The 25,758-nt window shown below is 41.0% G+C and overlaps 1 protein-coding gene across 3 annotated transcripts in view; it reads left to right on the forward strand.

The window, feature by feature from the left end:
* Positions 1 to 5,713: 5,713 nt before the first annotated feature.
* Positions 5,714 to 25,758, forward strand: part of LOC113014183 (uncharacterized) — a 72,911-nt gene continuing 52,866 nt past the window's right edge. For all 3 annotated transcript variants that reach the window (XM_026155546.1, XM_026155547.1, XM_026155548.1), the window contains exon 1: positions 5,714 to 5,999. In XM_026155546.1, the coding sequence (XP_026011331.1) occupies positions 5,972 to 5,999 (28 nt within the window). In that variant the 5' untranslated portion in view covers positions 5,714 to 5,971. The remainder of the gene's footprint in view (positions 6,000 to 25,758) is intronic.

The following is a 25,758-nucleotide window of genomic DNA, read 5'->3' on the forward strand; positions in this document are numbered from 1 at the left end:
TTCCATCTAATTCCCATTCATCTCTTCATTTCTACCCATGACTGTTAATAATTCTCAACAGAAAACCTCCCATATTCTCTGCATCTCTCCGCCAAAGACAACTTTCAATTTGCTGATATGAGTCAACATTTCTCCTCTGATCAGAGTAAACGGGAGCATTTGCAAATATCATCAGACCACGAGTCTCCTCACTACAGTACGTGCAGCACCCAGCTTCCCGAAACCATGTTTTTACATGCAATGCTGAACTTTGGACTTGATATTTTTATTCTTTTTAATTTCAGGGCACATCTGGCAAAGCTCAGGGCACAGACGTCACTTCCCACCAGTGTCCCATTCATTTTATTTTCAGCTATGAAAGCTGAAGGTAAAAGCAGAATGACTCATTCTGTGTTCGACAGTTTCAGAGTATTGTTTGACTCTGACTAGCTCCCTGTGAGTATGAGTGCTTTCAGGGCCTTATACAGCACTGTGCAAAAGTCTTGAGCCACCCCTCGTTTCTTTATATTTTACTATGAAAAATGGGAAACAAGTGCAGGAATTTGTTGAAATGTGATACATACATGAAAATTATAGTATATAAGGTACGAACAGAGTTCTGTTCAATTCTAACAAGTCCATATTTAGTATGAGCACCTTTAATCTTCAACAAAGTCTGAACTATCTGAGACAGGCTTTCTTTAAGTAGTGTTCTGGAAAAGTTCTCCAGCTTTTTAAAAGGAAATTCAAAGCTTTTCTTTGGATTCTCACTAGTATTGGTTCTGTTTCGATCCATAACTGATCACCAGTCTCCAATTAACCTAACCCCACTAACTGCATGTCTGAGGAAGGAAGAGAACCCACGCAAACTCCACCTGGCCAGGTGGTGGGAATCAAACTCAGGAGCTTTTTGATATGAGGCAACACTGCTAATCACCGTGCCACCATGCTGCCACAAAATATCGCATGGTGGATTAAAATCCAACTGTATTTTTGTACTTGTCTAGTTTCCTCATCCTTTCAAAGACACTTTGCACACCATGCTAAGATATCCAATGTTTGTTCATCCCTTTCTACGAACATTATTGCTAAGGATTGTCTTATTGCATTGGAGTCACACTGGGTTAAATATGTACACTTGGGTTTTAAGGGGTATTTATTATTTTCTTCTTTTTTTTGGGTTGTATGGAAGCCCCAAACGCAATTTCATTGTTCTTGACAATGACAATAAATAAATAAATACTAAATACTAATACTTGAGTGAGGGTGCTTTTTATGATTGAGTTATTTATTGGCCACTGACTTTAGCGCTGGGTCTAAAACACATTCCTCTGAAAATGAACAAGTACAAGAACTGACATGGCATTAAAATAGGTCCAAAAGCAGCTGATGTCCAAAGAAGAACTTTGGCAAATCTTCAGAAAAACCTTGAGAACTGTTTCTGACGACCACTTTAAACATTTTTAAAGAATGCCTAGATCCTTGGAAACAAAATACAAGGCAATGATGTACAGTACTGAATATCAGCTTTTATACTCTGCTGTCATGTTTTTGTTCAAAAGAGGATCCATCTGCAGAGAAACTGAATGAAGAAATGAAGTCAATCTTTACTCTGGCAAAGATGATCTGTTTATAAAAGTGGTTGAAAAAACAAAAATCAAGCCTAACACAAACCAGGATCTGACAAACACAGTCAGAGAGGTAGACGATATACAAAATGAGCTGAATGAGATACAGACGTAGGTGAAAAGAATTAGGGAATTAAAGAAGACAAGCGACAGAAGCCAGAGACAGGAAGTAGAGCTACTTAAGATGCAGAAAATTAAAACAGGAAGTGACTGTAAGTGAGACAGAAGAAGACGGGATAGAAGGGAACGATAGAAACAACAATAAGAAACATGAGGAACTAAAGTAGATAAATACACAGGAACCAAAACTCAAACACAACAACGTGAGATTTTAAGGCCTGTCACTAATCACGATAACGTCAGCTGTCGTTTCTTCAGGTGGTTTTGATGCTTTCATCCAGTTACATCAAGCAAAAGGAAACAGGACTGATCAAAGAACAGGTCCACCCAACACAGAGGTGAAAGGCTACGAATGATGGCACATGCTACGAAACAAAACTGCAAAGCTGCAATAAAGATAAATGATCCTATAAAGCTTAAATATATTCTTCTGATGTCTGATGATATGCATCAGTGTTAAGAGAGATGACAGAAATGCTTGCTCAGTAGCTTCAAAATGCTTTTTCCTGCATAAAATGTGAGTTTATTGTCACAGTATAACATATTTTGAACTCTATTTTTCCAATCCCCCAGCTCGGTCAGATATCTATTGAGTGTTGAGTTCAGAGAGTCGAGTTCTGTTATCCGTCTGAAATGGAGATCTGAGTTAATAGAGTCCAGAGCGCCCCGTCCTTCCTCGCCTGCTGCACTGCTTAGCTGAATCACCGCGTGTTTTCATATTCATATTGTGGGAGAGGCAGCAAGGGAGGCAGGGCAGAGATGTTTGGAGGAGGGGAACAACTGTACTGCATTGTTAGTGAGAGACAGATGAGGGAGTGAGAGGAAAGCCCAAACAGGACAACCGAAACAGGCTGCAGCGTGATGCACATTACATGCATGAGATGCCGCTCGTATCAACACTTGTTCACCTTTAGAGCCAAGTGGAATGAAAACTTCCAGACCTACCAGCAACGATGATGGTGAAAGAAATGTGCATCAGATGGTTCATGGGCGGGCGTCTGGGTGCAAACGATGAGTAAGGATGTCGCTGTCAGAGCTGAGCAGACAGGTTTAATATGAGTGGATTAGTAGCTGAAAGGTGCAGATAAAGCCATGAAAAGATGTACAGCTCATGGGCTGTGAGTGCAGCAAAATATGAACAGTTTGGGTCTCAGGTTCTCAAAGTTAAACACAGAGATTTGCACTTAAGTGATCCACTCATGGAAAAAAATCAGAAAAATATGTCATGTGCGTTTTCCTGACAACAGATGTGTTCAGTGGCAACAGGGAAAAATTCAACCATTGCTCTGGTCAATGGAATCATAGTTTTGTGGAGCCTGAAATGACCACATTTGCATGAGAAAGTTACATGCTTGGTTATCGAGCTGCATCCATAACCTGTACAGGTGCAATGCACATGCACACATTGCTTCTTACTGCTAATTATCAGCTAACTAATTAAATACTCAAGTTTCATTCAACAGGACTGAACCACAAACTTCCTGGATGTCTGTACCACACAGCAAGATGTAACATCATGCAGATAATTGCATCAAAAATGCTTCATGGGCTTCACGACCCCCCCCCCTCTTTTTTTTTTAAACGGGTCCATGGAATAGTCAGAAGATCGCTATCAGTGGATCTAAGGATCCGGTTTGGAGAGTAAGGGTGAAGAAGCTCGATGATATAAATGGGGGCCTCTCCTTGTAGAGACATAAAAGTAAGAGTGAGGATTTTAAACTGATATCTGTATCCAATTAAAACAGGAAGTGACTGGTGAAGCCTAGCATGCTGACAGTGGTCAGTCAAAGTGGTCACCCCCTAACTTAAGGCTCTGGAAAATAAATGAGCTATAAAAATTCCACCCACCATACAGTTGTTAAGAAGAGGGAATGTTTTAGGAGAGATCAAATGTGTGTTTCACTGCTATAAACATGTTTACTTCAACAAGGCAGTTTATCAAGATCGACTAACGTTTGAAGCCCCTAATCACACGATCGCCCTTTAATAACACCATCAATTCTCTGCTGATTATGGAGTTGAAGATGTGAGGATATTGCAGTACAACCCCATGCTTATCATTTTACTGGTCACGTTAAAACTCTTAGCTGAATATGTTTAAACATCTTTTATTTGTCATATTTTTCAGATAAAGACAGACTGCTTTTTTACACCAATGCAGAAGCTCTGACAGCTAACTTAGAACTCATAGAGATTCTTAGTTTACCCGACTCCCCTAAATGTAAAACACTCATCTTTAATGTCATTAATTACTTTATGGCATTTTTTTTCTTGACATTTAAAATGTTTGCTGTGAAGAAATGTCAAAATGATTGGAGTCACAGCTTATTTACTCATCATTTTAATTTATGGATCATATCATTTCATAGACAATGGCTTAATGACTCCACTGATAAACATTACTATATAATTATGTTTTTGAAAAGTATACTTCAAAGCACCAAATGATTCTCACACTGAAAGGTTGTGTGGACAAAGTGAAACAGTAACGTTTGCCAAACTTAGCACCACAGCGGCCGACAGCAAAGACTCTCAGGCTTATTCTGGGATACTTTCATTATGCAAATGTTGTTTTGGTCAGATTTGGTTCCAATGTTATGACACACTGGACATCTGGCCCTTCAAGTTGTATCTGTAGCTGAAACTCTTCTTTGTCAACACTGTTGTGAAGAAAAACTGCACGTGTGGGAATCATTTGAGCTAAATATTCATTTCTGTCTGGTGGATGGCTTTTAGATTTAAAGAAGCATATTTGCCAAAGAGAGCAGCTTTGTTCTGCTGCTGTATCAGTGCAATAAACGAAGTAACGTGTTTTTGTGCAAGGTGACAGTAGAGAGCCTACTTAGTTATCGTTAAAGCTCTCTGACAACATTTAGACTTGTTTTTCTATTTTATGTTGAAGACTCAGGAAACCAATCCAGTGAGCTGGGCATGTTGTAAAGGAAACTGGTGTTGTGGCAAAGAAAGTCCACAACGGCACATTTACATTTGTAGTTTTTGCTGTATTTGGACTTGCAAATAGTGAACTTGTCAAAATGGAAACTGCTGAAGGTCGGGCCAGTTTTAAAAGAGAAGCTGATGTTTGCTCTCTGTACAAGTTTAGTGGGCTATAGTTGAAATCACAAGTACACATGGTCATAATAGGCTTTCATGGAGAGATCTAAAAATAGCAAACACACTGAAAGCAGTCTGGAGATGCAACAGGAAATGCCGTTGAAGGGGAAATCTGCCAAATTCTAATCAGGTCTGACTTCTTTGATTTGAGTAATGACTAGATTTTTTTAAATGTCAACCTTTCTTTTGTTCCTCAGGCTGCCATTTAAAATTGGCCACAAATGTTTTTTTTTTTCAGGACATAAAAAACCACAGACAAACAGACAAAATGCTGGGCATGGCTTCATTTGATCCTGTTAGGTATTTGTAGGAGATTTTGTCATAATTCTTGAGTTATGGCCAAAAACACATACTGACCTTGACCTTCACATATGACCTCTCAAACCTTTACACACTGAAGCAAAAGTAAAAATTTTGGCCAAATTAAAGAAATAAAGAGAACCAATAAACACATTGCAGAGATATTTTGTTGATGAAAATCACTGAAGTAGAAGGTGCAGTTCTTTGGTTGAGTTTGGGTCTCAACATATGCAAAATATCCCGATCAGATCAGATCTGCGTCCTACTTTTAGGCTATGAGGGTGTCCCTCATGACTCATGCTCTGGGGTCTTTCCCGGAATGGGAGTGTTGCATTGCATTGGTAGTGGCGACTAAATATGTAAAATCTGGATGAAAGTTCTTTGTAACCTTTACGGAAATAAGAGCACCGAAGAAACTTCTGCTGCCCGTCCTTTACGCGTGTGCACATCCATGTTTCTGCATGACTGTGTTTGTCTTTCCATGTAAGACAATGTGTTCGTGTCCGCGTTAGTGTGTGCGTGCCAGCGACAAAGCGAGGGAGAGCGATAGAGCAACATCAGCAGTGACTGGGGGAAACCGGAGTGTGTGACGACGGTACGGCGGAGAGAGAGAGAGAGAGAGAGAGAGAGAGAGAGAGAGAGAGAGTCGGATGACACGCACATACACACCCTCTCTGCTTCTCACATACGGAGGAGAGGAGGACAGTGAAGAAGACAGAGAGGAGAACGGAGGAGAGGGGGAACGCGCAGAGAAAGAGACCCGGGGAGAAATGCCTGCTGGACGGATGGATTTTATTTTCCCCGAGCTGAACGAGCCTCTGTAAGACAACATGGGCTGCATAGGATCCCGGACAATCAGTAAGGACACGCTTCTTTATATCCCGCCATGTGGCGAGATGGATGGATGCATGCATGTGGAGAATTTAAAAGAAGAGAAATGAGATGAAACAGACACACATGTGTGATTTTCCAGGTTTACTTATCGCTAATTATCCCGCAGGAAGTTGCAGCGCTTCGGTGGTCTTCTGCTCTTTTCGTGCCCATAAAGGTGTCTGTTTTCAGGGTGTAGTGTCTGCACAGTTTACTGTAGGGATTACTATCGCATCTCAGTGCGTGTGCGTGTGTGTGTGTGTGTGTGTGTGTGTGTGTGTGTGTGTGTGTGTGTGTGTGTGTGTGTGTGAGGGGAGAGGCAGGACAGACAGGCAGCAGAGATGTGAGCGGAATAAGATGCGCTTTGACGTTTTTCGTCTCCACATGGATGACACTGGGCATGCAGACAGTGTGTGTGTGTGTGTGTGTGTGTGTGTGTGTGTGTGTGTGTGTGTGTGTGTGTATGAGAGATGAGAGAGAGAGAGAGACCTCCGCCTTGACACAAGACTAAGGTCATTGCATGCTGGGTGTCTGACAAAATCCCCCTCTCCCCCCTCCTCCCTTCTTCCACTTTCCCCTCTTACTCACCCCTTCTTTTCTTTCCTTCCTTCCATTCTTCCATCCATCCCTCCCTCCCTCCATCCATCCTCTCCTCTTGACTCTCCCTCTTCTGTGCGTCATGCTGCGACGTAATAAATTGAAGACGCAGGCAGTGGATACCGGGTTTCTCTCTCTCTCTCTCTCTCTCTCTCTCTCTCTCTCTCTCTCTCACACACACACACACACACACACACACACACACACACACACACACACACACACACACACGGTGAGAGTTATGAACAGGAAGCTCCGAGATTGACTCTTGCAGGATGAGTCAGAACCGGGCTCGGCGCACTCAGGTGTGCGCCTGAACGCTCAGCTCATGTAGGTCATTTCTGTGAAGTCAATGCTACACACACGCGCACACACACCATTGTGAGGACCCCTGTTGACCTTATGCATTGATCTTTCCCTTCCAAAGGTTTAGGCTCTAACAGCCTGGATTCACCTTTTTACATTTTTGCCCAGAAATCACAAGGAAAAAAAGGAAAACCATTTCTTTGCTTAGAGCGCCCCCTACACTATCATTCCAGAGTGCGCTACTCTTCCTTCTTGTTACTTTTAATTTTCTTGCTCCAGTTTCCGATTTTTTGGACTCGTTTGTATCATTGCATCAAAATCATTTGGAATATTATCTCAGTTTCACAGTGTTGGTATCAGATGCTGTTAGCCAGGAATTGTTGGCTTATCGTAAATTAGCAATTTTCCAGTGTTCTTGAAATTAAAACAGCACAAGAGAGAACAAACTTACCCACTTCCTTAGTGACGCTAATGTTTTTTGGGTTCATTGGTACTTGAACCCTATAGATGGTTATGGGCGTGCAGTTAGCTAACTAGAACTTACAGCTATGCCAATGACATAACCTCCTTCTACTGGCTGAAAATGTTTTGGTGGTTTGTAGCCAACGCGACACTATAAGTCTCAGAGTGAATTTTGGCTAAACCTTCAATAATCAAATTTTAAATTCAGTGTTTAAAACGTTAAAAGAAAGCGCTCTTGCTCCTAAGGTCTGGAACTGGTCTACAAAGAGACAAGAGTACAAATGTGCTCATTGTACATTTAAATGTTCAGTGCCAGTTTAAAACTAAATTGTAAGTCAGTCAGGAAGGAGTGCAAGGTGAACATGTTCAGGCAGATACAGGACTTTCAACACAGCATAGACACGCAGCAGTAGTGTGGTCATTTGTAGTTTAGGAGGTGGTGCTTTCTGTGAAAATTCCCACATGCCAGTGCCACTAAAGTCTCTCTCCACTACAAATACCACAACCCAAGATATCCCAAACTGCTGATAAAGAAAAGTGTGGTCACCTCTCTGCATGTGTATTGTCATTTCCCATTATGTGCAGCATCCAGCTGTTGTGTCCTGCCTTCACATGCTCATATGTGATGACACACACATTGTACCAGAGCCATGATCCCCTCCCTCTATCTACACTATCACAGCCTCATCAGCTCCTTTATGAAAACAAATGGAGGGTGCTGGAGGACTTAAATAAAGGAAAATTTGACCTTTGGTTGTCATTGAGCAGAGCCGGTAAAGGATGGCGAGGGACTGGGGCAGGGACTGTAGTGGGTGAGGAATGATAAGGAAGAAGAGCAGAAGCTTGTGGTGTGAAGATCCAAAATAATATCCTGGAGCGTTTATTTGGTCTCATAAGTGGGTGTGTTCCCCTTTGTGGTTAGGTTTTTTTTTTCTTATCTCCTCTGGCTGATTCTCTCTCCCTCCCTTCCTCTTCTTCTCTCTCTATTATTTGCTGTGTCAGAAGTAGATCAAAGCACATTATGCTAGCTATGCGCCGGCCACGTTATCTAACTCCAGTTGATATTTTCATTTTTGGAAATGTGTGCTCCAGACGCTGTGAGGAGTGAGCTGAGAGTGAGGTCTGGAGCTGACTGTCTGCACGCAGGGGAGACAAAGCAATAAAAAGTGGGACTGTTCGCAGAGGATAAATGAGACCAAAAATATCTTAGCAAAGTATCAGAGCTAAACCTACACTGACAATAACAGAGTTTTTAGAAATTTTTGCTTTCACTGTATCTCCACTTTAATGGGATTTAATTTTGTTTCCAACTCTGCAAGTATTAGGTGTCTGTCTCTGAACAGGAACTAGGTTTTGGAAGTCAGTCTAAAACAAAGAGTTAATCTAGGAAAACTACAATGAGACAGACATAAAACAACTTCTGTGGATGAATATTGTGTGACCTTGATCAGGGACACAGTGGCGGCATTGTTGGGACGAGCGCGCTGAAGAACTGAAGGAAAAGGTGGAGGCTCACAGCTGCTGAGTACATCAAAAAGAGAAAGCAAAGCTGCTTCTTTGCAGAATAAAAAACACTGTTATTGTTATTGCACTTCTGTGTCCTTGTCATTGTTTACCAGCGCAGAACAAGCAATAGCTCAGACTTTGACATTTTAATTTCTGCTGCTTCTTAGGTTTGGTCTTACCACCACAGTACCCCTGCACATGTTGGTAGATGTAAAGTTCTACTGGGGCACAATTGGCCATGACTCAGTACGCACAGTTTGCTGCACAGTTACTTAGATATTCAATTCAATTATTTTTTAATGTAGTGCCAAATCAAAACGAGCGTTACCTCAAGGCACTTGAGGCGCTTCACAATCAACAACCCTTTACAAGTAAGCACTTGGTGACAGCAGGAAGGAAAAAAGCCCTTGTAACAGGAAGAAGCCAGGGAGCCAACAAAGAGAAGCTAATAAAGGAGAAATGTGGTTCTTTCTGGTTCCTGTCAGTATTTTTGTTGCATCATTGCCTGATAATAATGAATTACAGTAGTTCACCCTAGAAAATATAAAGTCATTAACTAATTTATTAGGCATTACTCTTAGTGGGGATGCGTCTCATTGTAGAGATCTTGTGCAAATTCAGTAAGACAGTTTACATCTGGCTTCCTACATACATAAAGCTGAATATCATCTGCACACTCCCCGAGAAAAGCATGTATACTGTAAACAGAACTGGTCCCAGCACAGAACCCTGTGGAACTCCACAGTTAACCTTAGTGTGTGATTTGCACTCCCCAAATCTTTTAGATAAATATGATTCAAAACACTGCAGAACAGTACCTTTAATAACTATGGGATTTGCTAATCTCTCTAATAAGATATTGTGGTCAACACTATTGAATGCTGCACTGCGGTCCTGCAGAACATGCACAGAAATGAGTCCACTGTCAGATATACAATGAACTCCCCTTCCTTTGCTCACTGTTACTATTCCATTCCATTTATATTCTGAAATCTGCATGCACTACTTTTGAATTAATTATTCAGTTGTACTTTGTCACTCAGAGTAGGGTACAGTTTTTCCCCACTAGACAGATGCCTGAAAAATGTTACACAGGCACCAGTTCATCATCAAACTAGTCATTTTTCTAAGTGCATCACATCATTCAGGAGCTTGCACTATTACTTATAGCAGTAATGGCTTGAAGCGATTGTTTTCTGTTTGACTTTCAGTCTCTTAGAACGTAGTCCACTCTTCTTTACAGCGGTGCTTCGGTTCATTGAGGTGTGTGGACATTCATTTATGAGCTCTTAAGGTCCTGCTACAGCATTTCAATGAGGTTGCAGTCTGGACTTTGACTGGGTCAGCACAACACCTTGATTCTTTACTTTTTCAGCCATTCTGTTGCATATTTTCTGCTTTGCTTGGGATCATTGTGCTGATTTAGTTTCAGCCAAGTTTTAGCTGTCATACAGATGGCCTCACTACTCTGGTACACACAGCAGTTAATGGTTGACTCAGTCACTGTGAGCTGCCCAGGTCCTGTGGCTGCAAAATAAGCACAACTGCTGACAACCTGACATGAGGTGTTTGTGCTGAATTGTGTGTTTTGTTTTTCTCCAGTTGTGGTGCTTTACATTATGACTAAACATCAGCACTTTGGTTCAGTCTCCGTCTGTCCAAAGAGCTTTGTCCCTTTGTCTTGTGCTCTGTTCGGATGTAGCTTTGCAATCCTTAATTGAGCAGCATTGTTGTTATTAGAGATAAGAGGCTTTCTCCTGACAGCCCTTTGAAACAAGCCACATTTTTTCAGTCTTTTTCTAATTGTATGGTCATGAATTTAACTAACTTTAGCCTGTGGAGTGTGAAATGTAGTTCTTGGGTTTTCTACAGTTTCTCTGAGCATTGCATGGTCTGACCTTGGATTGGATTTGCTGGGACGATTGTGGCATTGTGTTATCACACACCTAAATACTCCAGACGAACACGCTGCCAATATGTCTGCTTTTATAGAGGTGCTCACACTCACTGATGATCAGTTAATTTAGTGCATTTAATTAGCAGCACCAGGCTGCTATATACCCTCTTCTTTCCTTTGGAGGCAGTAAGGGTGGACTTAGCTTTCACAGAACTGCACAGAACTCCATGAAAACTGTATTTCTCTGACTGTAAATGTGAACTTTTGCTTATTTTTGATCATTTGAAAGTGCTCTAATTAGTTACCTTCTTAGTAGTTAATGTTATAATGTGGCTGATTAGTTTTTAATGGCAGGAATCTTGCAATGCAACAAGTTAACTTTAAAAAATAAGGTTGCCCAACGATGCTTACCACCTAATATGTATTACAGTGTATAATAATAGTAATAATAATGATGCAGCCCACAGAGGACAACAAAAAAAACAACAAAAAAATCAAACGATGCATCAAAGCAGGCAAAAACAGTCTTCTAAGAGCCCCATGATGAACACCATCAGGATAGTTTTACTGTCGTATCACATTATTTATTTTCTTTAAAGGATCAGAATGCTTCTAAAAATCAGACTGGAGGGTTGAATGAAAAGTGATGGGACCTAGAAGAGACACGCTGCATGACAGAGCTTGTTAAATCGGTCAGGGTGATTGGACAGCCCTCCCCTCCCTCCAAATTATTGCCTGCAGAATATTTCCTGCTGCGTTACTTGTGAGGAACATCTATTCTTATATTCGGCCTGAGTGAGAGCGGCGGCTGCTAAAAATAGATCCGGGGTAAAAGAGGGAGGTCAATCAGAGACGGAGGGAGGGAGAGGAGGGAAAATGTTACAGTAAATATGGGTCAACAGCTTGCTCTCCGTGTTCCTTTGTGTCACATTCACTTTTCACCCTTGACTCTGAGCTTCTGTCAGGTGATCTGCAGAAAAGAAAATAAGACATGAGGCCGCAGTATCATCGTGCTTAAGCCTTTCATCACTCAGCTGTGTGTTTCCTGCAGAGTGCCATTTAACCAAAGCATCACCGCCTGTCATTACACTCAATTATCCTCCAGCAACACTAGAGCTGATGTTTAACAGTCATCACTCAGACAGCAGGACAGTCACACAGAAAGGCTCTCAGGCATACTGCAGGATCTCTATATCCAAACTCTCCAATCAGGCCCAGAAAGACGTTCTGCAGAAACTCGCACTAATAAAATCGATCTCGCATCAGAGGATCGAGGCGTCGTCTGGCTGATGCGCTTCACATCCATAAATTGTCACCACAGTAGATTTAAGACCACTTTACATGGAAAACTAAATCAAAAGCAGCAAACTGGGTTAGTAGTGTAAGGCTAAATACACTGGTTTAAGGAAATGTTTTACTAAATTTTTAATTTAAGCCTTGAAGAGAGACTTTCAAACCAAGCTTTGCATGGCAGATGATGGAATCAAGGCTGTGGAAAAATCTTTAAAAGGAATAAAAATCACTTTTGTGCTGAGCCCTTATTTTCAGGGATTTTTCCAATGACAAACAAAGTCAGCTAAAAAACTCAATCAACCTCTGTAAGCATTAGACTCTAGTTTAGACCCTAAAATAGCAGTTTGGGGAAAAACAGGAACAATTTTAACACAATGCCTCTCTGTCTTAGATGGAAGAAAACCGATGTAAAGGAAATACAACGTTATCTTTTGTTTGGGCTCCAAATTGCTGAGCCTTCACATTACTGGCGCCCTCCTAAATAAAAAAATTCACTATGCAGAGAAGCTATGAAACACAATCCAAAAGAGAAATTCAAATTAATTAGTATTTCTAACATGTTGCTCTACGTTAATGCCACTACATGCAGCTAAAGTCTAGAAAAGCATCAATATCATGACCTTCTTCAGTCCATGCGTCATATTTTGGACATCCACTCTAGGTTAGGTGCATCTAACAACTGTTCAGCTATTTGTTAATGCAAAGTTAATCACATGACTGAGTGCATTTAGACACACATGGTCAAAATGACCTCTGGGGGTTTAAATTTAGCATCAGGATGGAGAAGACAGGTGATTTCATGTGACATGATTGTTGTTGTCAGGTGGGCTGATCTGACTTTTTCAGAAACTACTGATGTACTGGAATTTTCCCACACAGCCAGCTAGGTTTACAGAGACTAGTCTAAAAAAAGAGAAATTCAGAGGTCAGAGGAAAATGGCCAGTGGTGATAGGAAGTTGAAGTGGTTGCTATAGCAGCAGAAGAGCATATCAGATGCCTCTCCTGTTAACTAAGAACAGGAAACAGAGACTAGAGTTTGAAAAATGTTGCCTGATTTGATTAATCTCAATTTCTGCTGTGATGTTTGAATTTGGCAAGAAAAATGGGTCCATTCTGTCCCATATCAGCGGAGCAGTCTGGTGGTGGTGGTGTAATGGTTTAGAAATACTCTTAAAATAGGTAACAATGGAAGGATTAAAATGTGGTTTCCTTGAAGAGGAGGCGCTTTAAGGTATCTTTAAGGTGCAGTTAAAAGACTTTGTCAATCAGGACATTTGTTCGAGGTAAGAGTTTGATAAACCACTTTCATCACCGCAGCATAACACTGAATAAATGTTTACTCACACGTCTGATTTCCAGCTACAAAGAGCAGCAACTGAGTCGTGGACCCATTTTGGACGGCAAATGCCAGTTTTTGAAGTTGTAAATGGGACTGAGTGTTGGCTGATGCTTTGGCTTGTAGTTTAGGATACATTTACAGCAAATGTGTGGAAGAGAGTTGCCTCTGAGCAGCATCAAATTACTGCTAATGCCTCGAAATTCAAAGTGAAAGTGGCAAAAGCAGACATGTTACGTTCACCTTCTACCTTCCAGAACAGATCAAACATGTTGGTTATTTTTCACCTTTCAATTTGTCCACCATCTGCCATCATGAGAAATGAGCCTGAGCCTTTTTGATGGGAGGAACAGCTCGGAGCGGTTTCTTTCTTGAACCAGCAGCTCTCCACCTAAATCCAGACCAGAGGCTGACAAAAGGCAGAGCAGAACAGAGACTGTTTAAGGCTGGATGCATTTCACTGTTACTGCTTTCTTGTTTACAATAATTGCACTGACAGTGAAGTGCACTTGGAGCTGGATGCAGGAAACTGAATATCACAGGTGCTGGTCACCATCACATTGAGGCAGATCAGCACTTGGCACTTGTTGTTTTGAGCATTGCAAAAATTTCAGATTTTATGTTGGTGCTTTTCTGTCACAGTATGTATGTACAGATAAACACTTTGATGTGGCGTGTCAAAGTATCACGTCTAAAAACTCTTTAACTTTTAAAGCCATTCTTCTTTTCACCCGTCCTGCTTTTATCTCACTGCAGTAATTTTTGCTCTTACAAGCAAAAAATGGAAGCATCTGTTTTCTGCTGGAAGCTTTCCTAAACCCACTGAACAATACCTGCACAGACAAAGCAACACTAATTTAGCATTACATTAGTCCCACTGAAAACGCTATGTCAAGATGAACAGAATCAACTTTTGGAGATTTACTTTGCTGGATGATTGAGAATGCATCAAGACATCACCTGTTTTACTTTGTAGCAAATAATCAAACCACAGATATAAGACATTTTTTTTGTTTAATAGCTCAACATTCTGGCTTCAGGAAACATCCAAAAAAATGTAATTATATCAAGTAGAGGGACATATAATATACTGGATCACCTTGTAATATGCAAACTAGTACCAGGACAAAGCTAAATATCCAAAAAGGTTTGCAAATAAAAGAAAGTGTTTGCAGGCCTCAATGAGTGGCTGCACCTGGCTGATTGAAGGAAAGCATGGCCCCAACAAGAGGGCTGCCAGCTGAAACAACTCAAAGGATTATACAAATCTTTCAGGTAGAAAATCCGAGAAAAGATTTCAGTTGTTTCTCATAAGCTTTGCCTAAAATATTCATTGCATGAAAACAAAGTGAGAAGGTTATGAAAGCAAAACACATGGGCAAAGAGTCTGGACATAAAGCCTGAATAAATATGACCTGAAAAATAGACAGCAAAAGAAAATAAACAGCAAAAGAAAAGTGCAGAAACAGGAATCAGAGTTTGTGACAGAACTGCAACAAACTAGCTGAAATTCAGATTCACGGTCAGGAAAGCCAAATTCAAACCAACACTAATAGTTAAACAAAAAAAAATCAAGGTAACAATGAGCTAAAGAGAACCAAGACAAGCTTGTGTGCTGTGTTTGGATGAAAGTGATCTTTAATGATGAAGCACAAATTAGCAACGGGAAATCCATTAATTAAACAGAATTCATTTTGTTTGATGGTTATGATGCCAGGATAACTATTAAAGAAAAAAAAAATAGCTGTTTTTTTATACAAAGAAAACAGGAGTGAGGTGATTCCACAATTTTGTGAAGGTTTTCAGAAAGCCACATAGGATTCAATCACCTGGGGCATGAAAAATAACAAAACTAAATTTGACGTAAATCTGGCACTAATCCCTTCAAGGTTTTCCCCTTGAGAAGCTCCAGACCACTCCCAGTGCTCCTGTCATTTTTAGATCTGCTCATTTGATTCATGCTGGATCTCCTCCCCTGTCACAACAGTGCCCCTTAAACTGGAACTTAATGGTAGGTAGGAGGACAAAGTTTGGTTGTGAGTCATCTTTGTTTTCGAACGGTGATGAAAGAAAGGTGTCTCTTTGTGTCAGATGTCCCCTCCTCGGGTCTCAGAACAGTTTAGAAATGCTCTGAACCTTTCAAACACATGTCGTGAGTTTGAGGAGGTTGTTAAAAAGTGGCCAAAGGCAGCGTGAAACCTGGGTAAACTAAAGAGAGAGAGGGGCAGAGCCTTAGAAAGTTTTAGGTTTGCATGTTTTCCAATTAACATTTTGATGCAGGATTTAAAAAAAAAATGTTAATGGGCAGAACTGGAAATATGTGAAAGGTGTCCTCTGTCAGTGCTGAAATGAAGTGCAGATGCATGCCAGATGATGCACTTCGAGGAGATCTATATAATCCATGGATCTGTGGTTTTCCATTATGGAGTGGCTTTGCAGTTCCCTCATACTTACTGTGAGTGTGAGCTGGTGCATGAAAGTGCCAGAGTTGGCAGCCGTAGTTTGAGGCTGAGACTCCACACACGGCAACACTCTTCCTATCAGCATGCAGTGCCAGCTGGCTTACAGCTCGTGTGTGTGCAGTTAGTACATTTACTGTTTGTACTTCTGTTACTTGGAAGTTAGAAAAAAGGGGGGAAATGATCATAGTCCAATATTTAAAACCCAGCTCAAGTCCAATATCTAATTTCTTTTGTTGATGTTTTTGAACTGCATTGCTCTGAAACTGCTTTACCTGCTTTGGTCATTCAGTCAGACTTAACAAAGGGAGCAAGAATCAGCTAAATTAGGTTCGATTTGGGAACCCATTAACTACTCCACTGTCTGGAGCCAATAGCCTCCATCCGGGCCAAGATTTTATCACTGTCATTGTTTCCAAAAGTGGATCGTTTTCAAAATGCTAATTATAAAAGCTAAACTGTAGCTAAAGGTTATCAGATGTTTTTTCTTTGTTGGCAGCTTGTTTTTACATTATGAGGCTAATAACAAAAAAGAGACTCGTGTTAGTGGCCCGTAAAACAGTAGGATGAAGACTCTGGTTGTGCAGGGCTGGACAGTACGGGATTTCATTCACATTTGACTAAAAGCAGATGCATGCACACTATAAAATGTGGAGGTGGTACCATGACTGCGAACACAGTCAAAGATGATGTTTTTAAGAGTCAGCAACAGAAGCGCAAGTTACCGTGAAAGCTTTGTGAGTAAAAAGCCAATAAGAGTCCTTTATGACACAACCACATCAGCAAGCACAAAGGTAAAGAAGAGTCTTCTTAGCTGCTGCTGTGCATTGCCGGTTTGCTCAGATTAAAGCGTGTTTAATATCTTTAAGTTTCATAGATTTCTTGTAGACTTTGATGCACCCGTCCTCTCTCTCTTTTTCTCTCTAGCAGTGAGACCAGCAGCATGCAGGGGTGAGCCTAAAGGAGGGCACAAGGAGGCTGCACTACATTTATTTCAAAGCTTTAGTTGTTTTTAATTTGCATATTTAGACTATTGGTATACAATTTAAATCTAATTATATAAATTATAATTATATTTTATAATTGCAAACCAGGCCTGCAGTGGTTTTTCAGATTCTTCATTCCATAAAATTCCATAGGAAAGTTTTTTTAAAGACTGTTAAGTTGGCAACGTACGCTGAACGTGAGATAGACACAGAAGTTGTCAGAGGGGGATGACAAATACCAAAATCAAAAGAACTGGGAACTTTATAATAAATGTTTTCTTTTTAAACATATAGATGCTAATAATCGGTGCATGTGTAACGATGTCTGTGCAAAGTTTATTTCAGTTTGAGGAGATACAGGTTGACGTATATACAAACATTCTCTCATTGTAGAAAGATGAAGCCACCAATCAGTGGATAAGTTAATTAAAACGAACTTCTATAAGGCCAAACTTGGAATCTCTCTCTCTTTTTCTTTGCACGTGGACTTTTTATCAGCATGTCAAACGTGATTGGTCAACAGAACTCAGGAGTAGACGACAAAGGGTACGCTGGCTTTCATATTCATATCCACAATTAGTTCACAGAGATCAGCATTATTAGTAAGGAGTTCAATTCATTAGAAAGACTCCACTTTGCACACTTTTAATGAGCAGAGCTGTGGAAACAAAAATGTGGAGATTTCAGAGACCGAGTCACCTCTGAGTGAGCATCATGAATATTTTGCTCACGTTTCCACTGTGAAGCCCTTAATTAACAGATTTTACTGCTTCAGCATGGCCACGATGGAGCATTGGTCGGCTCAGTGAGCAGCAACATTGTAGTGTTACTGAGGTTTGCTGCGGAATTAGAAACATTTAATGGCATGTCGGTCTGGAAATTTGATAACTACCGTGGCAATCAGGGACCGCACCTCTCTGCAAAGGCCGCTGTCTTGTTTTGCAGTTGTAAAGAAAGGATCCTTCGACTCTGAAGTTCAAAGGGTTCTTCTGTTGTCTGCGGGCCTCTTCTCCACAAAGTTTCATGAAGTGTAGCTTGATGATTTGTGTGCAGTGATCATATAACAGATTTACCGTCACATTTCCATTGTGTATATCAATATTACAGGAACATTAATCCTGGAATCTATACATTTACAGTCTTCTGTTTGTCCACGCTGGTGCAACCTGAGATGTTATGTGATCCGTTGCTCTGCTTTCGTTTCTTTGTTTCATCTGGCAGCAAACAACGACAGAGGAAGACGCTCTGACCGAGAGTAGAGAGCAGACTCGGTGTTTGGCAGACAGCAGCTCGATTTCCACATAAATACACCCAGGTTGGATAATGCAAGTGGCATCTGATGTGACACTTGGCCTGTGCGGTCATCTGTGAATGCAGTGGGATCACAGTGGAGTCCTGCTGGTTTTATTTTTAGCTAAATCGATTCAGGCCACTAATGGAAAACGAAGGTGATGCCTTTTTCTGACTCGCCCGTTTCTCAGTTTTCTCAACTAAATCTGCATCACAGTGGCTACATTCCTGCTCCCGGTCCTCAACACGGAAGCCTGAAGCTGCCATGCCAGATGAATTTTAGATGTGACGAGCAGCTTGGAAAGGAACTAAAAGCAACTTATAAATGGCATCCAGAGACAACAGCTTGAATTTCAATGCCAAAAAAGGTGACGTCAGTAGACTGCGCACCACTCACGTTCACGGCCCCCCTTGTCGCTGCAGTTTTATGCACATTAAAGGAGTCAGTTTGACCTGCATTGAGAAAATATTTAATTTTACTGCAGTAGAAACGTGATTAAAGCTCAAATTATGTAATTTAAACATAATTTATACATATCACAGAGATCCCAGCACACATGTAAAGGAGAGATCAGATTTACAGACTGCAGACTTCAGCAGCCAAAAGCGTCCTCAGACATTTCTTAATTAATTGCATCAACCCACTTACCCCTCGCCAAGGTCACAGGTTTAGGCTGGAGTCTGTCCCAGCACACATTGTCCTTTTATGCAAAAAACACCATCAAGAAAAGCACTAAAGCTTATCTGTTGGCTCTCCACATACTTTGATAGCACGGAGTGTCTCCCTTGGTCATATTGTCTGGCCTGTTTATCACTTATAGGTTCAGAAGGTTTTTGTCAGCTGTGTTGTTAGCAGGTATCAGCCATAGACATTCCTTTGTTTTTCATGACTGTCCCCTCATCAAGAAAATCCTTAGTTTTTACCATAGTTGGCTGACTAATGGCTTAAAACTCCAAACTTATGTACAGTAGTTCACCTTAGGCCACGATGATAGAAAACTAGCAATATTTAGAGGAAGTACAAACTGTTAGAAGGTTTCTGTAGGTCTGTCACGTCTGCTGTGTGGCTGGTAGAAAGGACCCCAAACGCAGACTCGCAGAGGCAAAGATGAACTTAAAAAAAATCAGCTGGTTTATTGCTGGTAGTTAGGAATACAAGATAAACTGGAACACAGGTACCCTAACAAGGTCTGCTAATCATATTGGCTGCCCTGTTTCCAGATCCAGACTGTCATTCCTCTTTTTGGTGTGTTTTCTGTCTGCCTCCGCTCTTTATTACGCTGCAACTTCCACAATCACCTGTTTTTATTTTTTTCTTTGAATTATAATCAAACTTTAATGAAGTCTCCTATAAAAAGGATATTTTTAAGTTCTGTAAATATGCAGTGCTTGTTGAGTTGGTGAGTAAATGTCTTTAATTAGTCAGACTCGAGTATTAATCAAAATAAACCCAGAACTGTGTGGAAAATGTAATGCAGAAATTAAGTAATCAGATATTGTTCAAACTTTAAGAATGATTGGAAACAAGAACAAGGACGTGTGTTTTGTGCCACACAACAGCACAATAGTGCATCTTTGTTAACTTTGTGTTAACATCCCCAGATGGTACGGATGTGAACACTAGTGACCTGGGAAGTAATTGTGTTTCACTGCATGAAAGCATGTTGCATTGTGTAACGGTGACTTCAGATTCTGGCTCAAACGTGAATGGTTGACCTCTGGGATTTGCTGGCAGCTAACCCGTCACAGCAGAGTGGGCTTTTTGGAAGTGGGGCACTAAAGTCACAAGGGGTGAAGAGAGGTGATGCGCAAAGGCAAACGTGATGTGTTTTGTGGACATTAAACCTTCCATTGGATCCTGAAAATAAAATTATGAACCTGTGAATGAACACAAAGAGGTCTTTAAACTGTCAAACACTCCCTTGTGTTTGTTCTTCTGTCAGGTGTGTTTGAGGTATCACCTTACACAGGAAAGCCCTCATCCCTCCCTACACTAAAAATATTGACTTTTTGATACCACTGTTGACAGACGGACTGACGAATGCTCTGTGCACTAAGCAGTGTGTGTGTGTGTGCATAGAAAAACACAAATGCACACATTTGATGGATTGTGTGATCTTGCTGCCGAGTCAAAGGGTGACAGATACATGAAATGAGGTGACCAGTCAATAATGTGATTGACGGATTTCCCAGGATCATCTGAGCTGTAAGGCAGAGAGAGAAAGAGAAATACATCCTGAAATCCGGACAACGTTTAGATCACATTATCTACATCTGATCTAAGTTATAGTGTGACTAGATCTGCTGGTATAACCGTTTCAGCTTCCTACTGAGGTAATTCCTCAGGAAAAGAGAAAAAAGATTACGTTTTCCAATAAAGGATAAACAAAGAACACATTTCAACACTCCGTGCAGGCACAGATGCTTAGATTGCAAGCAGGGCCTCACAGTGAGGTAGGTGATCAGACACAGGTGTAGCACAAAAACAGTGGGTTTCAGGGTGAATATTATGTAGGGTGATAGCCCCACATTTTAAGTTTCAGCTCATCCAAGCCATGTGGACAGTTGTAGAGCGTGGCAGTTCAGTTTATATGGTGGGGAAGCCATTTCTTTACAAACCTGGCTTTGTAGACATGGAAGTTGAAATAGGAAAGAACTTTCCAGGGTTTTTTCTTCACAGAGAAATTTCATGGAGAGTCAGGGTGAAATGTCCATGTATTTTGAAGTAACAACCACATCTCCAGTTCAGGTCTGCAGGAGGGTGTTGAACCTACTCCGACTGACATTGGGTGAGAGGGGGTGTACGTCACAGGGCCAAAGATTCACATCTACGACCAACGAGCACTCTGGGTGAACCCACGCAGGCTCAGGAAGAACAGCTGCATCCTTAAAGGTTTTTGATTATGGGGATATTATTTGCATGCATGCCTCTTCCACACTTTGTTGTCTAGACTCTTTCTGCTGCAGCTCTTTACATCACTGCGTACTTTGCAATCTGGTTTCTTGACCTTCATTAAGTCTAAGGAGATACCAGGACGGGTATATTTTAATGCACAAAGTCATACTGAGCAAGCTCCCTACATCTCTGTTAACACTTATAGACAACTGGCATGATTTGCAGTCTTCTTGATGATTCTGTTTTTGGGTATGCAGGATTTTTTCTGAACTTTGTAGAACAGAATTCTCATGAAATAAGATTCAGAGAAGAGCACATGAGGCGCTCACGTGTAATCGGTGCATTGTAATGCAAACTCTGCACGGATGAGTCGGCACATTCACTAAAAACTAGCAGGCATGCAGAAATCTGCACAGACCCTCAGGCTCAATGTCTGATGACAACATTTTTGTCACTCTGACCTGAGTGTACCCTAGTGGCCTATTGTGTTACGTACGGTTAAATAAAGGTTAAATAAAATAAAACCTTCTTGCTGAGAGCCACCACAGCACAAACCCTAGCTGTGAATTAATTTAGTCAAACACTGTTCATTAGATGGTGAGTATGAAGTTACTCTTATCATCTTGCTGATGTGTGTAGCCATCTGCCAAAAAGAAATTCCCAATTTAGGAAAAAAACTCCTGCTTTCCTTGAAATGGCACCATTAAATCTGGGAACACAAACAACCAACACAACTAAAACAAGTTCCCTGAGTTCTCTTTGTTACAGTTAACACCAGAAAGCACGTCTTTGTTTCATAAAACCTCCCAAACTGCTCAGGCACCGGCCTGGACCTTGAATTGCCTTAAACTGCTTTCTTGGATAAATTTGAGATGCTAGTTTTAAGAGTTTAAGGAAAAGTGGGCTCAACTTATGAAGACAAATTTACTCTAAGTTCATTCTTGTGTGTGAAATTGTCTTTAGTGGCTAAGAAGATTGTAAAAGATAAAATTGGATTGCGCTCTTGTAACTGGACGCACACTTGTGTGTTACTCACTGTGACGACATCACTGAGCATCTCACACAGAATAATTTAAAAGCTCCAAGAGGACAGAGACCTACAATGACCTGAGATTATCACGCAAGCCTTTAAAACGAGTCTCTGGCTGTAAAAACAAGGCTGCTGTCAAACACAATAACTGATCAGCTGCAGATTTATGCAGTCTACGTTTCAAGCGAGCACTGCTTACAGCAGCTGGGACACCGTTGAAATCTCATGAGGATAAAGCAATCGAAATCAAGCAAAAACATCTCAGAAGTAATAAAAGAAGAAATAAATATTTTACAGTCTACAAGTGCAGAATCCACAACCCTTAAAAGAGACCAGAGAGCTCAGTTTAAAGCATACTCCTCACACCAAGGTGTGTCCAGTACAGGTGATGCACAGGTGGCTGTCCAGGTTCTCAGTCATCGAGGTCATGGTAGTCTTAAGAACTTGAAATGGAGGCAAATAAACCAAGGTGTGAATTAAGTCATGGATCATTGCTGTCACAGAGGTGGTGGACTGCAACACTATCTATCATATATGGTCTTCCCAGGTGATTCATAATCTGCGTTTTCTCTAATGACCAGCAGGGGCTGACTCCACCGGACCCAGTCAGTGTTCAGGGGGATCATAAACCTGGCTATGCTTTACCTTGACTGACATGTTGGTAGCCTATGAACATGCAACGTCTCTCAGTTTCTTTCTATTGTTGTAGGCCCAAGACACTCTCTTCTTAATCTCAATAGTTTTGCACTCTGGAAGAAAATGAACAAGAAATAAACAAAAACTAACCAAATCTTTAGATTTTTAGGACTCATTTTGGCAACATAGATACAGTAGCACTGTTATTAATGTGATTTATTGTCTGTTCATGCAGTAAAAACGATGGATGTAGTTTCCAGGTCAGAAAAGGAAGCCAATGTGGAAATACCTTAAACCTAAATTCTTTTAAAGCCCAGCAGGGGGCGCCTCCTGTGACCGCTACTTCCACTCCTGTAGACGTCTACGGGGAAAACATAGACTTTCCTGATGAGCGTGTTTATTTAGGTTGATAGTGAATAACATTAGGTACATTTTGTAGATTTTATTTATCCATGATACACTCTCGGCTAAGAACGTGTGATTGGAAAGCTGTTAATAAGCATGTATCCCACGTGTTACTCGTCACATCTAGTTTAATAAAAAGAGAGAAGGTAATGGTGAGAATTATCAAGGCTTCATAACTTCACTAACCAATGGGTGACATCACAGTGACTATGTCCGTCCTGTACCATCTGTGGATAACACACCTGCATCTGTTACCTGCACGCCCTTGTATCATGGATGACCTTCTAGGTTATTATATTTTATCACCAGCTTTAAATAAAGATGAGATGTTTATGTATTTTTTCCAAGCGCTTGCATGGAGAAAATGTAAATAAAAAAAAAGACCACAAAAAATATTTATGTCAAATGTTTAAATCAGATATCGACGAAATAATTTTAGTACTAAATGAAATGGAATGTTTTTTTGTCAGTCATAAATACATGAAACAAGTACAACTAATGCGTTTTAAATGTACAGAAAATAACCACTGGCTGTTTTTAATACACGACGTTATATTTACTACATGTAAGGTGAGGTTTGTGAGGTTTGTCCTTATGAGAGGCATCATGGAAACCTCCAGGTCCTCTGGGAATTTGGGGTGGCCCAGACGTCTAATGAAATACTAAACATGCATGCACGCACACACGGAGTCAGACAGAAGAATGAACGGATGGATGGATGAAGGTATTACCCCGACCGACGAGCTGTAGTGAGCAGGACTCCCTCAGTGTTTGGTGTCGGCTCAGAGCGTCCGCCGCTGAAGCGGAGGTGAGTCAGACTCCAGACTTCACTTCGGATCATTGTCACAGTCCGTGTGTCACCTCACACACACACACACACACACACACACACACACACACACACACACACACACACACACACACACACACACTACCCAGAGCGATAGCAGGAGACAGGCGATGGTCTGCCAGAGAGAGCTGTCAGGACCTATTGTTGCCCGGTCTCACAATACCTACCTTCCTTAGACAGATTGTGTATGTGTGTGTGCTAGAGTCTGTGCTTGTGTGTATTTGTGTTCAAGTGTAGTGTCCTCTTTTCTGCCCGGTTGGTCACCTTCACATTACTCTTACCTTTTTGTTCCCTTTCTGCCTTCTCTCCCACCCCTGACTTCCTGGTGACACTTAAGCCTGACCTTCCCTTGTTCTTCCTCCTTTTCTTTCTATTTTCCATAAATTACAGCGATTCCTTCTCTTTACTCTCTCTCATTCCACTTTAGGGATATTAGACCGATAGCTTCTGTGATTACATCAAGATTCAATGTTGCCTTTATTGTTCCAAGAGCACATTTCAGATTTCACACTTGCCAAGCCTTGCTTCCCTCCTTTCTTGCTTTCTATACTTAGATATGTAAAAACTCAATTCTATATTGGCTATTTGGGTACTTACTAGCACCATGGGCTAACTCTCATGTCACGCGGTATGCTGTCACAGTGATTTTAATCGTCTTGTGCTTGTTTGTTTTCACTGGGCCTGAAGCACTGCTGCTGTACAGATTGAGAAGAATGCTTTTAGTCTTAAAAGTCAGTATGTTGGCATTCCTACAGTCAATGTTAACCTAAGACGACATTAGATACAAGACAATATATTCTTCCCATCTCCCATGGGTATCAGTCAGAGTGGAGGCAATGTCAGACTGAGGAAGGAAACTCTGTGTATGAGTTGACAACTTTGCCTAATATCAGGCTCAAGGGGCATCCTCAGGAGGAGACTGCGAGACTAGAAAACATCATGAAGTGAATGGATACCAAATTAAATTTATCTGACCTTTGTGACAAGTTATTAGAGAGACGGCTAACGGGCATGAAGAAAATCCTTGACATAACACAGAAATAAATACATCAGAGAGTTCATCCACACAACCAAGTGTCCTCTAATGGCCAGTTGGAAGCTACAAGGTTAAACCTGTTAAGTGACCTGTTTTATGTGTGGGTGATGCCGTGTGTGCATCCAAGTTCAAAAACATTTCTATGTGCAGGTAAGAAACACACACACAGTCCTTGCACAGTAAAGCTGCTGTGCTTCACCTGTTAAGTGACAAGCGTGTGTAAGCTGAGGTGATAGGCTTATAAAATGCACCCTCCATGGTTTGTTGGTCTAATTAAAGAGTCATTTATATCATAAACTTTTGCAAAGTGTTGGCCTTTTAGAGACTATTGAGAAAATCCTCCGTTAAGTGATCTTTGTGTTTATTGTAACGTCTCCCGGGCTGTGCCGTGAAGTCCTACATCAGCCCTCCCTGCTCCCACGCTTTCCTCTCCCACCTGTGTCCCTGTGGTGCAATTTAGCTTCATTAGTCCTCATGGAGCAGTTAAACCACTTTGTAGCATAAATCCACCCCTTCACTCTCTTCATCTTCTCCTCCCTCGGTGGTTTTTCACCATCTCAGTTTTTTTTCTTCTTTTAAATGGTGACGTTAAAGCTGCACTCATTGATTTTTATACACAAAGACAACCCTAAAGGACAGCAAGAACAGTATACAGTGTTTTTTCTCTAACTGATACTGGAAAAACAGAAACAATGGTGAGTTTAGTTCCATATCTTTGCTTTTAGGGGCTCTTTATAGCAAAGACTGGGCAACAGAATATG

Source organism: Astatotilapia calliptera, chromosome 22, assembly GCF_900246225.1.
Source record: "Astatotilapia calliptera chromosome 22, fAstCal1.2, whole genome shotgun sequence".
NCBI lineage: Eukaryota > Metazoa > Chordata > Actinopteri > Cichliformes > Cichlidae > Astatotilapia > Astatotilapia calliptera.